At 36.6% G+C, this 17,609-nt stretch overlaps 2 protein-coding genes across 2 annotated transcripts; both read right to left on the bottom strand.

The window, feature by feature from the left end:
- Nucleotides 1-687: 687 nt before the first annotated feature.
- Nucleotides 688-4,638, bottom strand: LOC113086540 (probable E3 ubiquitin-protein ligase RNF183). The gene is made up of 2 exons (XM_026255437.1): nucleotides 4,509-4,638; nucleotides 688-1,917 (listed from the first exon to the last, which is right to left on the bottom strand). The coding sequence occupies exon 2, from the start codon at nucleotides 1,863-1,865 to the stop codon at nucleotides 954-956; it is 912 nt and encodes a 303-aa protein (XP_026111222.1). The 5' UTR covers nucleotides 1,866-1,917; nucleotides 4,509-4,638; the 3' UTR covers nucleotides 688-953.
- Nucleotides 4,639-8,578: 3,940 nt separating this feature from the next.
- LOC113086532 (pre-mRNA-splicing factor ATP-dependent RNA helicase DHX16-like) lies at nucleotides 8,579-11,665 on the bottom strand. Its single transcript, XM_026255427.1, has 7 exons — nucleotides 11,534-11,665; nucleotides 11,232-11,255; nucleotides 10,942-11,112; nucleotides 10,530-10,682; nucleotides 9,902-10,049; nucleotides 8,934-9,051; nucleotides 8,579-8,645 (listed from the first exon to the last, which is right to left on the bottom strand). The coding sequence occupies exons 1-7, from the start codon at nucleotides 11,663-11,665 to the stop codon at nucleotides 8,579-8,581; spliced, it is 813 nt and encodes a 270-aa protein (XP_026111212.1).
- Nucleotides 11,666-17,609: the final 5,944 nt, after the last annotated feature.

Genomic DNA, 17,609 nt, shown 5'->3' with positions numbered 1-17,609 from the left:
AGACCTGCAACATATTTTCGGTTTATCTGCTGTTTTGCCCGTATATGTATGTAGAGTTATAGGCCTTCACTAGTTTTACCCCTATGATACTGCAGTCCTGCGGAAACACCCATTCTCGTGCATATGTGAGTAAGCATGTGAGTAAGTCATGTGTCTGTCTATGACTTTGGGAGGCCATTGACAATATCAAATTTATTCTTATAGATGTTTTCTGAATGAAGTTGTAATTGTAGGTAGTATGTCACTCAAATAGAGAATGGTCTTAAACGTTTATTACTTCCCACTTTGGCCTCTCCAAATTTGTGCAAAAAAATAAAAATACAAAATGAACATACAGTATAATAATACACATTGTATATTGTTTACATCATGTGCAGCATATGTCAAAGAAGTATCTATTTATAATAAATGTATTTCTAACAGAAGAAAGAACATTTATGAGCTTACATTAGTGTTGCCATGTACATTTCTAGACTGAGGTGATTTGCATTGGCGAGCTGTCACATTTTTGTCCTTCAGCGTTAATACCAGAAACCATATAGAAAAGAAATACATGAAAATATATAATTCTTCACAAAATCAAGTGACATAGTAATATTGTATGATAATATTATCCAGCCCTTTAAGAAAAAAAATTATATATATATATATATATATATATATATATATATATACACACACATATACATACAGTTAATCATTGGTCAGAATAGACATCCTCATTGCCTCTTGCTCTTAAAAACCTTTCCAAAACAGTGTCTCAGTTTGTGCAAAATACGTCCGCGCTCAACAGACTTCAGTGCATCATACGTTCAAGTTTTTCCAGTTCATTCCTATCGAGCCTGTCTGAAACATCTTACACAAAAGCAAAAAATGCTGTGTTGTGTTCAGTGCAACAAGCTTGTTTTGCTTTGCCCGTCATCCTTCTTGTGCGCTGTCAGTTTCCTCATCTCTCAAGGCTTTGGAGAAGTTGGGTTCTGAGATTGACTATTTGTTCTTTGCATATAGGGCAACACAAAAGTGAAGATGCCCACCAGCATTAAACCCACAGTGATTGCGATGATGGCAGCAACGACAGCATAATAGCACTGATTGGAATACATTATCCTTCTCATGTGACCCCTCATCCTGCTTGGCGGCCTTCCCACGTCGATCATAGTGGCCTGGCTGAGACCTTCCTCCATGACTCCAAGCGGATTACTGCTGACCTGCTCCTCTTTCTTCTTAAACACCGGCAGATTTAAAATGGTATTAAAAGAGCTGTTTGTTGGCGGATTCTTGAGGACGAGTTTGCCCTCGCTGCGTTTAAAGCGCACAGAAAGCGCCCGTTGCATCTCGGCCGGAAGTCTGCGGAAGATATCTTCGTTATTTCCCAAATGTGGTAGATCTCGACCGTGTCGGATTTCCGTCTGCTCCCGACAGATCGGACAAGACAACGTCTTGATCTCTGGAGAACTCACATTGATGCGTGCCAGGCATTCCAAGCAGAATGTGTGGCCGCAGGAGAGTAACTTGGGAGCTTTGAAGACATTGTCAAAGCTGCAGAAGCACACGATGCACTCCGTGTCCAGCAGATCATCTATGGGTTGCTCGGTCTTGTGGTGTCCAGGCTCATTGTTGTGGTCTCGCTTCCTTCCCTCCTCGCTGTGACCCCGTTGTTGCCTTCCGCCCTCTTTCTGGTCCCGTTCTCTACCTCGGCTACTTTGATGATGGCGGTTTTCCATATCATTGCTGCGGCTTCTCCTAAGAGGCTTTTTCCGTTGCTCTGAAGTTCCCACATTGAAGCTACCCTTGCTTTCAAGCTTTGGCTTGACTTTGGTCCCTTTTTTGCTGCCCTTGGGTTTCTCTTTGCTGTCACTCATCATGTAGATCCACGGGAGCAGATTAAGAGAAAATGGAAGTGTTGAGCAGAGAAACCTGTGAGGGAAGATGGAACAATACACTATCAGTCTTAAAAGAACCATTTTTAGTGTGAATAACATTTAAATAATCTGAGGAATCTTTATAAATAACCTTTCTGCAATGGAAATAATCCATAGATGTTAAAGGTTCTTCATGGAACCATCAACGGCCATAAAGAACCTTTCATTGAACCCTTTTTCTTAGAGTGGAGAACGTTTTAATAATCTAAAGAACCATTTTCCACAATTAAGAACCTTTTGTGCAATGGAAAGTTGCCAAGGATGTTATAGATTCTTCATGGAACCACACAATAGATGGTTTTCACAACAGGCATCATTTCATTAAGACTCTGTAACAGATTTGAACTTCTGAGACTTAAAAGAGGTGTGTGATCTTTAAGAGCTTGTGTATGTAAAGCTGCTCAGGAATAAACTCGGAACACCAAAGCAATATAATTCAAGGGTGAAGATTGCTAACTAAATTGCATCATTAGCAGTCAAGTGCGACGAGAACAGGAGTTTAGTCTGTCACACATTAGTGCTATTGCTTGTTTTTCTTTTAATTCCATTATAGGCCTTGAATGACTCAGCATTTGAACCCAGGGTCATTTTTAACCTTAAGCCTACTGCTTCATATTTGATATACAAAGGCTTCTACATTTTCAAAATGATAAAACTTTACTTAGAGTCCTGTTGTACTCAGTTTACTACATTGTCTGATAATAATTTACAGTTTTTATAATTTATAATTTTTTTATATTATAATTTATAGCAAGTAAAGGGCCTTTTAGTATAATTCTGAAAACCTTTTACATTTAAATCTTTACAGAGTTTTTTAAAGTTATTTTTAAAATTAAAATTAAATGTAAAAAAAAAATGTTGTTAGCAGTTTTTCAAAATAAATACTTAACTAGAATGAATCAACTTAGATTTATCTGATTTATCCATAAGTTAGTTTTAGAAAAAAAATCATTATAAAACGTAAGCATTTTTTGCATTATATTATATGTTCTGCCTCCACAACATAACAACATAACATATAAAACTTTTTTTCTAAGACACATTATTGGGAGTTACAACTAAAAAGTTAAAAAATATTTACAAAGATCTCATTGGTTTAAATGACAAGCTATCAGAATTTCATCTTACTTTTTGGCCTTGTAAATATTAGCACCACACCAAATTGCTATTTTTTTTTATTCCTCCTCAAATTAGAGCTCCACATTCGCCTATATATGAGCCAAACACATGCAAACTTCTTTTAATATACTTTGTCTAAATGTCCAGTAAACTCTTTTGTTAAAAAAAAAAATAAAAAAAAAATTGTCTATTATTTTATATGTCAGGCTTTACTGGGTAAATCGGCGTTATTTTTGTCCCATGTTTTACATTGTTCATATGTAATCTCGTGTTTGTAATTAATACACTGTACACTTGTAAACTTCAGGCTACTGTTCTTATTTGCAAGTTTATGATTATGTTATGTACATAAAATTACAGGGTTTTCAAATTAGTGTGCACCACCCAAAAGAGTGTTTGACTTAAACCCTAAAGTCTGACTATACAGGAAAAGCAAACCAGAATATAATGGTTTTTAAATACTGTACAGATCCCAGATTAATTCTGTGTGCTTATGGTTAAGCTTTAACTCTATGAGTCAAGTCATGAAAGTCACAAAATGGGAACGTCTCATAGCAAACAAGCACATTGTTTGAAAATTAATGATTATTGAATATGATGTGTAATATGAATGAGTAAAATCTAGGTTGAATTGAGATGTTCTAGAATCAAATAGTCTATGTTTGCATGTTTGCATACTATAAAGGTTTTTCCCACTGGCCATTTAAAACAGTCTGCTTTTATCAAAACATTCATTTTTAGGAGCATTAATTGAGCACATGCAGAACAGGTTCTTTTTTAAAACATGTTTATGCAGGTATAATTCATATATTTTGGACTAAATGACTTGCCAAACTGAAAGCACACACCCACAGGTTTAGCACAAACCAGATAAAGTCAGTTGAGACCTGTCACCAATTATGACAGTAACACACCCTACATTTAAATCACACTGAATTTCACAGTGTAGGGTTGTTTTTGAAAGTCAGTTCTTTTTAAGAAGACAAGACAACAAAATGTTGTTGTATATTTTGTTTGCCAAAATATAGTCAAATAAGATATGATTCATTAAACACACCATTTGTGGGGCATGTCGTCACATTGCAATAATAGAATTAAGCTGCCTATTAATTTTTTTTTTTTTTTTTTTAGCAAAAATATGATTTAGGAATTTTAGTTTGGAGGAAAGAATACAAAAAAATAATTCAAAATTAAGAGGGTGTTTGACACCAACATATGAAACCACTACCAGAGAACATATATTTTTGTAATTGGACTCAAAGCTGACTCAAAAACTTTAGTCATTCAAATATAGCCATGTGACGTCTAGCCCTATCTTGTACCTGCATTTGTGAACTAATGACTAATCATTACTCTACATTTGTATACAGACTACTGACTTATCATTTAAGATCACATCCTTCAAAATTAAAAGTGATCCTTTCAAATTTAAAATCACCAAAAAAAATTCTAAAAGCATGCAACTACCTATGAGCTGAAGAGTAGCTGAACCCAGATGTTCACGAGCCTCTGAAGTTCGCTTCGCTCCTGAAGCACATATTCCAGTCTAGATGTGTATCCAACAAGACAATGTGAAAGGTGTGCAATCCAGTCCTTTCTGTCTTCCTCAAGCCTTTCACTGTGCTTTTCATCATGTTAGTTAACATAAGCAATGTGTCTCCACCTCTTCTACATGTTTTTCTTTGTTTCTCCCTCCCTCTTTTACGCTTTTATTACCTGTTGAACTCGCTCTGCTGGTATTTGAACCGGTTTAAGTCTGATTGTGAGGAATCCACTGACAAATACACCCGTGTTTTATTTTTCCATCTCTGCCGACCTTAAATGTGACTGAATCTAACAACTGTGGATAAATCAGTGCTCTAAATATCTGTGAGCCATGTTTGTTCATGCAGAAATCACAAACATGATGCAAGGACTGGAGGGACTTTGCCTGGTGGTTAGTTACTAATCCAAGTCAAAAGAGACCATGTTGGTTTTTTTAAGATAATCTTGTCGTAATGGAAAAAAAAATCCATAACTAATGATTTAATTTTTTTCCTACTCCAGTACATATTACTGGAAATATACACCATTTAGATGGGAACGATAAGGAAGTTTATAAAGATCTCATAAAGTCACTTATAAATACTGACTAGGTTAATGTTATTCTCGCTCTTTGTCTCTCTCTCTCTCTCTCACACACACACACACACACACTGCCTAATAAGAAGGAAACACTTTACACCCATCACACATGTACCATTATCTTTTACTAAAAGCTGTCAACACACTGTTCCCACTACTCATTCACAGTGAGAAAGAGAAACAAGGCAGAAATTTGATGGCTGACACTTTATGATCAGATAAAGCCTTATGCAAAATACACATGGCTGCAAACAGGAGATCAGATTTCCATACAGATTTTAAAATAGAAGAATGTGGTGTGGTGGTTAAATGTAGTGTCATTGTTTGAACAATGCAAGGTACGAAAGTAATTTTTCCGCCATGGAATATATATAGTAACTGAAACTTTTTAATCACACAATTTACTTTCCCCCCCAACTCTGAGTAAAAAAAGGTCTGAATTGCTAGATATAAATAACTGTGAGATATAAATTCAGAACTGTGAGAAAAAGTCGCAATTGCCCCCAAATCTCAAAGCACACCTCTGAAAGTTATGGGCTAGTTTTGTTTCAAAAACTTGATCAACATCTGGTGTTGTTTTGGATCACATACTCATGAAAGCTATTAATATAATCAAGCGTGACCACATATCAGTGTGCCAATCATTCATTGGCATTTCTGGTTTCAGGAAAATAAATTCAATTGACAAAGAATTTTACAACGCTAGATAATAATTGACTTATTGCTGATTTCAGCTGTCCTTTCTGTTTACCTGGGAGCTTTAGGGGGAAAATACAAATGACTGGAAACTACCAATCATTGACTGCTGGCTATATATTAAACTATCTGAACTTTTCAAGGGAAAGAATTTAGTTGTTTTTTTTAAAATAAAAATCCTGCTCTTGGATTGAACGTTTATATCCGCACTTAATATTCTAACAAACTTAAGGGTGCTTGTCATAACACATGGATTAATAAATGCATTTTATACCACAATCCTGTCCTTTTATGTTGATATATCAATAGTTAAAACATTTCCATCTGTGTCATTTTATCCATATTAATATCCCTATTTTGGAGGATGAGAATTATTTTCCCTAAACATCACGTATAATTTAGACAATTACTGAGGCTTAGCTTAACAGATATCACTGAAAACATCCTCTGTGTGTATTTATGAAAACACTGTTGTCTTAATTACCTTCAGTAGCATGACCTTTGATAACATTTTTCTTTTGATCCACATCTAGTCGTATCTCTTTAAATCGTTTCAGAGGTCATATCAGATCACAAATATCGTCATATTTTTTTGCATTAAGACCATTGAACTGTATAACTGAGTGATTTAATTCAGCAATATTTCTTTTGCTAGGATTTGTGTACTGTTTCTCATACCACAAATGATTCTTATTTGAATAGATGACAAACTGCATTCATCAATGCCAAACACCTTTAAATATATATAAAAAAGCATTGGCTAAAATTTAGTAACACACAGTCAGCAAGTATGCATGCATTCAGCTATTGTGTACGTCTGCCTGTTTAAATCCTCTGACGTGAAAGATCACATTGTCTTTTAAAGACTGATGATTCATAGTGACGCTAGTATCTCACAGAACAGGAAGTACTGAAAAACAAATACGTGAATATTTACTCTCGACGGGTAATTTTGCTGTGTTTGTTCAACTGTTCTCTGTTCAACATTTTTTCCTCATTGGAAAATAAAAAAACCTTGTAACTTGGACTAAAAACATGTTCACCTTGGGTTAAGTGCAACGGGAAAAGCCCTAATGAGACAAACAAGCACTTACCTCAATAACTGACAATGCAAACTGTGCCACAAATTCTACTTTACAATGTTTTAGCCGGTTAGGGCCAAAAGTAAGAGTCTCTAAAGTTAATTCAGTCTATAAAGCTAAATTCAGGTTCATAAAGTTAGGATAGCAATCACGTGCAAAGCAGCGAGCTTCTGCACAAACACAATATAAGGAAATCATCTTCCCACAGTTCCACCTCGATCCTTTCTATCAACCCCTGCAGCTGATCACGGACATCTCAAGCTCTCTTCATGGAGCGAAACTGGATGAAGTTCTTAAAGAGAGTGGAGGAACCGCTCTCTACCCACGACAGAGAAAAAGAGAAACTATTGAATACATTTTCATCTCTGGTAAACAACAAACAGTGCGAGCAGTGAAGTTTAATTCACGAACAAATGACTCATTCTTTTTATTGATTCAGTCATAAATATTCACAAAACTCATTTGTGAGTTAGTGTTTTGAATCAGACAGAGTTTATAATCAACTTGCAATGCTTTGCAAATCATTATTTGGTTAAGTCTGACCTGAACTGAACATGGAGCCACTCTCTAACCAATGAAGAGAAAGAGAGAACGAGAAAGATTCAGATAACTGGCTTGAGAGTTCATGTTTTAAACCAGACTTGGGCAGTGAATCGTTCAGAGAATTTCCAGCATTTACAACTGACTCCATCACTGACTTGTGAATAATCCAATTCAAAATGAATAGAGAACCACTCTCTCTACTAACAGAGAAAGACACCACTGAATACTAATGAAAATAATAACTGTGTGTGTTGTGCATGCATCAATGAACACACCGCAAGCAGTGAAGTCTGATACACAAACAATGTTACCCTGGACCACAAAACCAGTCTTAAGTGTACATTTTTGGAAACTGAGATTTATACATAATCTGAAAGCAGAAAGCTTTCCATTTATGTATAGTTTATTAGGATCTGAAATAATCGGACAAGATAAAACTATTTGAATATCTGGAACCTGAGGGTCAAAATATCTAAATACTGAGAATATCGTCTTTTACATTGTCCAAATGAATTTTTAGCAATGCATATTAAAAACTAAGTTTTGATATATTTAATTGTAGTAAATTTACAAAATATCTTCATGGAACATGACCTTTACTTAATATCCTAATGATTTTTTGGCAAAAATTTGCATAATGAGTCTAGTTGAAAGGCTGAATTGACTGTAAGAAAAACTTCCTTTGGGACTATAAGGCCATTTATCTTTTTCCCCCAAAAAATACAATCAGGATTGGTAGAGTGAAAGCATTACTGTAATGAATTTTTGCTAAATACATCTTGCTTTATAACTTAAATTACTGAGCACTTTTGTTATTGTAGTTTAATGACCAAAAAAGTTTTCTAAATGCTTTACTTTAAGTGCCAAAACGCAATGTTTCTGTTGTTTGAATAGTCCTTCTTAAAAAACATTATTCATTTCAAAGTTATAATTGTACAAGTTAAGAACTTCCTTCTAAAGCATCTACACATAAAAGTACACGTCCGCACAGGCCCGAATAACCTGTTCAGCAATCCAACTGTTGCACATCTACCATAAGGAAGTCACGACATGATGACTATTCTGACAATAACAAATCTTTGCAGTTTAGACTCACTGTTCAGAAACCAGAATCATTTTACTCAGCATGGGGTCGACGGGAAGTTCAGCCATCCTTTGACTGAGCTATAGTGCAAGAGGAACAAAATCAAGTAGAAAACCAAGAGCTAAATATTGATATACTTCTATAAGGGATATTCATGAATGGAAAGCTGTAGAGTAATTTATTTATAGTTCATTGGCGGGTCCAGAACCCTTATTGACACCCAGCTTTTTGTCGTAAACCTCCTTTGTAAATCTGTTGTGAACACAACCGAGTTTTTCAAAGTTTATGAGTGCTTAAATTTTTTTATTCTAATTTAGCATAATTATAGGGTCATAAAGTTATTTGAATTTTTTTTTTTTGCACTTTAGTGAGTTGATGAGGTGGTTAAGGGCACCCAAGGCGTAAAGCTGCTCCAGTGACGACACCAGTGTTTCGTGAGTAGGAGGATCCATGAAGTCGAAATGAACCAGGTTATTTATTCCTGACACACAGATCAAGAAAAACATGTTAGATCTTAAGCACATATTAAAATACATATCGTGTTTGATTAAAGGGAGTGAATACGTGTTAGGTCTATTTATGTATGGATTAAAGTTCCAGTTTTCTAAATTCCACACCCCAAAATTTACATTGTTTGTCATAACAAAAATACACTACAAACTCATAAGCCATAATTTACATAGCCTAAATATCTATCAGGGAATTTCACTTTATGAGTCATTTTAACCTAGTAGTCCTGAGATATTTTTAAGAGACGTGTTCTACTATTCAAAAGTTTGGGGTAACATTTCTTGATTATATATACATCTCAATGAATACTTTTATTCCGCAAAGATTTATTAAAATAAAGTGATTGTAAAGACATTTATAATGTTATAAAAGATTCAAATTTTAAGGGGTCATATGATGCTGCTAAAAAGAACATTATTTGGTGTAATGAAATGTGTTTATGCAGTTCAAGGTAAAAAAAAAAAAAAAAACATTATTTTCCACACACTGTACATTATTGTTTCTCCTCTATGCCCCGCCTTCTGAAACACGTTGATTTTCAAAAGGCTCATCTCTCTGAAAAGTGAGGTGCACTGTGATTGGCCAGCTATCCGGCGCATAGTGATTGGCCGAACCGCTCAAGAGTGAGACCGAAATGTTACACATCTTAACATATCGTGAAGCCTTGTCCAGCCAGAGCGAAGAGACATAAACATGAAAGCATATATTGTGGTCCAGGGTCACATATAATTTAAATGACAGAACAATTCTGTAACAATCAAACTGGCACTGGGATTTGTCATGGTGAAGTCATGAAGAAAAACAGATTCATTCATTCTTACCGAGACTTTTGAGCAGCAGAACCACATTGCCCAGGTTTGTTCTCTGGATCTCAGGGACAGTGGTGTCCTCCATCTCATGTTTAAAGGCCCAGGCAGTGTATAGCCTAAAACATTTCCCAGCAGCCACTCTTCCTGCACGACCTGCTCTCTGATGCCTGCATGATAATAAAACACATTATCAATCACTGCTTCAAAACATCAATTAATATTTAACCATATTTACGAAAGAAGCATAACCATTTTTCCTCACAAAATAAAAATAAGAATGAGTAACTCAATATTCAAATGACAATGAATAAGTCCCTATCTCTATAAACATTTCCCCAACATTCAGAACAACATTTAAAAATAAAAAGTTCTTATTAATAATAATTAATTGTATTTATTAATGTATAAATAATTAACTAAAGTCTTCTTAATTAGCTACTATAACTAATAAGGACCATAATAATTGTATTATTTTATAATAATTAATTTGTACTTATATTAAAATAATTATTGTTGCTGTTGCTTTTTATAATAATTGATTCATAATAATGATTCATAATAATACATTTTTGTAACATTACTAAATCATCTGTAAATCGAAATTACTATTTTTTTTAAATACTTCCACTGCACAGTTTACAGAAGCTCCTGTTACTCGTGAACAGGGATTGACAATGAGAGACTCCATTGTTCTCGCATTGTAGCTCTTTAGTTTCCAAAAACCTGGATCAATCACATAGATGATGCTGTCGATTGTGAGAGATGTCTCTGCGATATTTGTGGCCACCACAAAATGAAGCCCAAAAACACCACACACACACACACGTTTTCTAAAGAAATCTATATTCAGTATAGTTTACCATACTTATCAAGATGATCAAGCAAATACAACTTTGAAAAAAAAAACCATTTACATAAAAATTTGCATCAGTTTGTTTGTTTGGATTTTATTTTGTATAAAAGCCTCAGATAAGAATACATTTACAAGTAAAGGCAAGTAATCTTCCACAGATTTGAACAGAGATGCTGCCCCCTGTTGGATGACGTACTCACTTTGAGTGCTCGAGGCGGAGTGGATTGAAGATCTTGTCCTGCATGTCCGAGGGCAAGCTGGCATAGATGGGCAGAACAAGAAGTTCAGATATCTTCGAGCCCAGTCTCCTGCATCTCTCCTGTAGAAGTTCACAGCAACAATAAAATAAAAATGGCGACAATAAAAACAACTAGGTTAGCTGATTACCTTAAAATACCATAGATATTGCCATTAGTTCATATGGCTAACACTTTCTCTGACAAGCAGATGTGTTGAGACCTGTTTTCCAGGTTTTTATATATACAGTACCTGATATTTGTGGGTCAGATGCATCTAAAAGATTGAAAGCATAATATAATCACCTCTTTTTCCTGTCATCTTTACTGGACGATGGACTTTCGTCTTGTTTCTGTCTGAGATGTTTTCTCTTCTTTCCTTTGTCCCGATCTTTGCTTTTCTTCTCCTATCCTCTTTCTCTGGCCATCTCCATCACTCTCACTGCCCTCAAGAAGAGTGTAGGTTCTGTTCTTTCTCTCCATTTCTATGACTTTTCGTTCCACCGCCTGGGCAGGTTTTTCAGCCATGTTTTTTGGGTCAATTCATGGCCGAACCACAAAGTCCTGAGGTCCAGAAGACTGCACCAGACCGATCATGTACTGGGCCACATATCGGTCACTCAAACCCAGGATGTCATGGAGCTGGTCACTAACCCACTGCCACAGATTGGCCAAGCTTTTCACCATAGTATAATGTGAATCACCAGATAACAGCAATACAATTGCATGAAGCAACACTTTACAACTGTGGGTGACCAAACTGAGTTTAATATTTTATTAAAGTTGTCCAATCTTATTTCAAATAAAAATTATGAGTACAAGAAAAAATTATGAGACTGTTTTACTCCGACACAAATTAACATCAGGTCATTTATTGATGAAAACATTAAAGGGCTAGTTCACCGAAAAATGAAAATTATGTCATTAATAACTCACCCTCCTGTTTTTCCAAACCTGTAAGACCTCCGTTCATCTTGGAAACACAGTTTAAGATATTTTAGATTTAGTCAGAGAGCTTTCTGTCCCTCCATTGAAAACGTATGTAAGGTATAGGCTATGTCCAGTCCAGAAAGTTATTAAAAACATCTTCAAGGTATTACTGCCCTCCACAGGTCAAAGTTTGAACTACATCCTTAAATACAGCCGTGTTATCTTCAAGAACCGAAGAACTGCCTCAGAGATCAGTTTATGTTTATCACTGTGTCCAAACAAAGAAGAAACAGAAAACACTTTAAATCCAAGTTCTTCCAATTCATCAAAAAGGGATTTTCTTTCTGCATTATACTTCCTAATTAAAAAAAAAAAAAAAAACTTTTGAACTAGGACTGCACAATTTCTCTGTCAAAGTCCCTTATGCTCTCCAAGGCAGCTTTTATTTAATAAACAAATACAGTAATATTCTGAAATAATATTTAAATTTAAAATGACTGTTTTCTATTTTAATATGTTTTAAAACGTAAAATTTATTTTATTATATTTAATGCATCCTTGCTGAATAAAAAAATTGGATTCCATTTTTGGATGGAGAGATAGAGCATGCCTATTCAACAGGTAATTTCAGATGACTTGTCTTTTGGTAACCTGTGTTAATGTGTTGCTTGGATTATTTGTGACCTTTCAATTCAGTGACCTTGAGTAAAAAGTTACTCCCCAAACTGTGTATATATATATATATACAATACAGTCCAAAAGTTTGGACACACCTTCTCATTCAAAGAGTTTTCTTTATTTCCACGACTATGAAAATTGTAGAGTCACACTGAAGGCATCAAGGGCTATTTGACCAAGAAGGAGAGTGATGGGGTGCTGCACCAGATGACCTGGCCTCCACAGTCACCGGACCTGAACCCAATCGAGATGGTTTAGGGGTGAGCTGGACCGCAGACAGAAGGCAAAAGGGCCAACAAGTGCTAAGCATCTCTCGGGGAACTCCTTCAAGACTGTTGGAAGACCATTTCAGGTGACTACCTCTTGAAGCTCATCAAGAGAATGCCAAGAGTGTGAAAGCAGTAATCAAAGCAAAAGGTGGCTACTTTGAAGAACCTAGAATATGACATATTTTCAGTTGTTTCACACTTTTTTGTTATGTATATAATTCCATATATAATTCCACATGTGTTAATACATAGTTTTGATGCCTTCAGTGTGAATCTACAATTTTCATAGTCATGAAAATAAAGAAAACTCTTTGAATGAGAAGGTGTGTCCAAACTTTTGGTCTGTACTGTACATATATACACACACACACGAGCGCGCGCGAATATAATGGTTTATTGCCGCATGCGCATGATTGTGCACACAGATGCGTGCTGCAACAGGTATTTTATGTTGACGTCAGCAAGGTAGAGCGGCGCGCGGCGGCTGCCACTATGGTCTGGACGAGCGAGAACATTTGCTCGAGACCGTGAAGACACTTCCTGGGCTTCGGTAAACGATTTTATCTGTCCGTTTACGATTATAACGGGATATTTTCGTCTCTTGTAACTTACCAGGTCAGTTGACGGCTATGTTGTATGGTTTATCATGTTTTGTCCTCTGCAGGTTCATTCTGACATTCCAGGAGCCAAAAGTCAATTTCGCATAGGGTTTTATCAGCCGTAGTTTATCTCTGAGATATATGTTTAAAATCATGTTTGAATGAGCTCACGGAGAGAGAAACAAAGGGCTGCTGCTGAGATTAGTCATTTTATGGAAAGTTCTCTTCCAAAGCGTCACTTATTTACATAATTTATTTGAATTAAAGCGCTCGTGCTGGTTTTTCATAAATCAGATTGAAAATAATATTGCGCAAAAAAGAAGAACATTCTGTCACCGTTTATTCACCTGATGTTGTTCCTGATTTATGTCTTTCTTTTTTTAACAAAGGAGGAGATTATAGACAGACTGACAGCCACAGTCATTCACTTTTATTGTATAGAAAAAATAGCAAAGAAAGTAAATGGTGACGGTGACTGTGGCTGTCAGTCACCTAACGTTGTGTTTGACATTTTCTTTTGTGTTCCAGGTAAAAGAGCAAGTTAGTCGGGTTTGAAACAACATTATGTGAGTAAATAATTACATAAATTCGATTTTTGGATGAACGATGTTAGCGCGGTGTCCAATTGTAGTCGTCCATAAACGGATTTATTTTGTTTTATAAAGCATGTTTTGTTTGTATTTGTGTGTGTGTGTGTGTGTGTGTGTGTTTAGAGCTCAAGGCCGACGTGTTCAGCCCATGTAAACACTGAGACTGTCACTGGGGGAGAGTGAGCTGTCATTCACTGGATCCACCCCAGCCAAAGGACAACAGTGAACTATACTGACAGATTTAAACAGGTGTGTAAAGTTTATGTATATTGTTCTAGAAGCTTTAAATTTCCCCTTAGATGCCAGTATCATGCTGTATCATGAATTCATGGTTTCCCCCATTGTTATTGAATCATTATTATTGTTGTATTGTACTATTATTATTATTATTATAGGGCACCTGCTGCACCTTTTTATGATGACTACTCGAGGTAAAAGTGAAGGCTGCCGCATTTGTGGGAGTGACCTGCAAGGTAACCAGCGTCGATGGCTGTATACAGGTCAGAACAGAAAGGGGGCACAACCTCAGACGCCGACAGACTTTTCTAGCAAGGGAAGCTTGCCCAGATCGGCACAAAGCAGCCCATGGGGTATGACCAGCAGAGAACTTGTCTAATTACATTACATTTGCTATTACTGCATACATTTTTAAATAAAATGGAGAATAAAAAAGAAGGCATATTTGTGCATTATTCATTTTAATTACTGGAAAGGTATTAAAGTGCTGTATATTTCAGAACATAAAATTTTTTTGCATATTCAATTGTAGTTATGTATAAGTTCTTTATCTTTTATTTATAGGCAGCTCTTTATCACTAAGTTCCTCTCGTTCGCTATCGAAGTCTCGTGGCCTGCTCACCCCCACGAAAGGAATCGACCTGCTCTGTGTACTGACACATATATTAGAGCAGTCTGTACCACGTGGGGATGGTCAGGGGGAGTTTTTATGCGGCAAGTGTGTGTCCGTTTTGGAGCGAGTTTTCAAGTTCGACACCGTCATTGCCAGAGTCCGAGCGCTGTCGAATGAGAGACTCCAGAAACTCTCTCAGGAAAGGGACAAGATCAGACGATGGGTGCGAAGCATGTATGATCAGCGCCACTCATCTACTTCCAGGAGAAATGGAAGTTCCAGTGAGGATGAAGGGGAACGGAAGGATTATGTAGGGGAAGGATATCGAGAAATGCTGAGGGACAACATGGCCCTCTCCGAGTACGAATGGTGGTCCGAGAAAGCGGAGTCATGTCCGTATAACAGGAGAACAGGGAAGCGGTGTCAGAAAGGCAAGATGTGTGAGTGTTGCGACTCCTTGAGGGTGTCCGACTCGGACTATGAGTCCGTTTGTGGAATTCCACGTCACTTGCCCGATCAAGCTTTCACGTCATTGGGCCTCTCTCGAGAAAAATCTTGCAGCATGCCTCTTCATTGGTCGAAAGTGCCGTCTGTCAGATCCAGCCCCGCCTCTCTGTCCAGTTCCTGTCATTCTTTGAGAACTCGATCCCACACTGCCTCTGTTCAGTCGCTGGACTCTTTAGACGGCAATGATCCATTTGATTGGCCAGAAGAGCATTCGGCCATTATAGACACAGTTTTCAAAGAGTTAAAGAGAATTGAGGGAAAGCCAGTGAGGTCACCGGCTGGAAGTCGCATTCCTGTGTTGGGAAGAGGGGACGTGCAGAATGGGAAGGATGAGGTGGGGCTGAAAGCAGGGTTAGTGAGGGTCCTGAATTTTGGAGAGGGCAACAATGGGACGGATGATGAATTTGAAGAAGAGAACAATGACATCCTGACTGAGCTAAAAGATGACTTTATGCCTTTGCAAAGAGAGGTGAGGACTATCAGACTGCTTCAGACGGTTCACCATTTTTCTTGGAGTTCATTTTTATCTCTCTTTTTAGGCGTCCAAAGGTAGGGTGCACCTTGCTGTGAAGCAGTTACGTGAACAACTCGTTCAAGCTCAAGCTCGCATCAGAACTCTTGAGGCACAGCTAAGGGATAGCAACAAACCAACAACCGATGCTCCTGCCAAGCAGTTGAAGTCCCCACAAGTGGTAAGACGACTTGATGATTAAGTTAAATGGCATGGCTGTTTCAAACGATCGTGTGCACTGTGCATTGTGTTTTAGAGGCTTAGCACCGCACATCTCAGGCACACCCTCTCCTAATCTTTTTGTTGACTTTTTTTCAAATTATGCCTTATATAGGGTATATTACAGAAGGTGTGTGAATGTTTTCAAAAAGATAGTGTTTGGGTTTGCCCACGTAGAGAGGTGTATACATACATGCATGCATGCATACACACCTCCTCCAGGAATCTTCCCAGACCAGAGGAGTTTGCCCTGGGCTTTCTTTCATTAAAGGCTTGACAGCTGCAGTATTTTGATGTGATTTTTCCCTCTTTTAGTCTACATCATGTATTAAATATTGTATTTTCAACAAAATATACAAATACATGAGGAATGAATTCATACAATGGTCCAAACAAGTATTCATACATTTAAGCCACAGTTCATTTATAAAATAAGTTACATATATTTTGAAAAACACAAACACACCTTTAAATTTAAATGTTCAATAAAAGAAATTTAGATTTCTTTTGTTAGGAAGAACAGTAGATAAACGTTTCAAACTATTTTTTTTTTGTTAATTGAAATAAAGGATAAATAAATATAAACTTATTTCAGTTCAGGTTCAGTTCAGGTTTTATCTTTTGCCAAGGTAACATTTCTCATTTTTTGATAGAGTTAAAATTACTAATACCAAAACTGACATAAATCTAAGTTATATATATATATAACACAACAAATAAAAATGACAAAAGCATATAGCAAAATTGCCAAAACTCTAATAAAATTAAAATGAAAATGTAAAATCTCTAGTGTGAGCTGATAGCAGTTATATAACACTGGAATGCAGTCATAAGGAGTCACAATGCCATGAACTGTCCCTCAGGGATGACATGGAGTCATTTTACTGGTTTGTGAAACTAATATCCATCTGATCTGTTTTGCCACATAGACCAGTCTGAAAAATAAAAATGACCTCATAGAGAGCCTCAGCCAATCACTGCACAGCAGAGAGAATGTAATCCAGGTGAGTACTGAATTGATGAACTCACTATAGATTCAGGATTGTGCAGAGGTCACGGATGTGTCAGTGAACTCTGTGTTCTCCTCACTTCAGGAATGTGTGACTTTGATCCGGAAGCTGTGTGTGGAGCAGGGGCTGGAATCACAGGACACTGACAAACTCATCAAAAAACTGGCCAGCGCAGTGACTGATACATGCAGTGAACGTGAGGTGGGGTCTAACGGATGAACTAATTGAGCGGTTTAAATGAACACTCCTCAGAGCTCTTTTGTTCCTAAATTTAGATAATTATAATTACTATAGGCTAACCTTAAAAAAATTTGCCATTATTTAGAAGTGAATGAAAGCACAATTTAATCAATTACTGAAATATGATTTTTCGTCATTTTAATCTGTTTTACTTTAGTTATTTGACCCTTACAAGTAGTAATTAGACTGAGCCTACATTGAAGTTCTGGCCGGGTTACTGTGTGGGGT

This window comes from Carassius auratus, unplaced genomic scaffold (genome assembly GCF_003368295.1).
Source record: "Carassius auratus strain Wakin unplaced genomic scaffold, ASM336829v1 scaf_tig00043294, whole genome shotgun sequence".
In the NCBI taxonomy this organism is placed as follows: Eukaryota; Metazoa; Chordata; class Actinopteri; order Cypriniformes; family Cyprinidae; genus Carassius; species Carassius auratus.
Note: the sequence above shows the minus strand (reverse complement) of the source record. Positions and strands in the feature narration are given on the sequence as shown.

Excerpts from the sequence above, each read along its gene's own strand:
- LOC113086540 (XM_026255437.1), bottom strand. The coding sequence starts at position 1,865 with ATGATGAGTGACAGCAAAGAGAAACCCAAGGGCAGCAAAAAAGGGACC.
- LOC113086532 (XM_026255427.1), bottom strand. The coding sequence starts at position 11,665 with ATGGTGAAAAGCTTGGCCAATCTGTGGCAGTGGGTTAGTGACCAGCTC. Across the intron at positions 11,113-11,231 it reads ATCTGACCCACAAATATCAG|TTGTTTTTATTGTCGCCATT; the intron begins GTACTGTATATA and ends CAGCTAACCTAG. Across the intron at positions 9,052-9,901 it reads TCTGCTGCTCAAAAGTCTCG|GAATAAATAACCTGGTTCAT; the intron begins GTAAGAATGAAT and ends TCTGTGTGTCAG.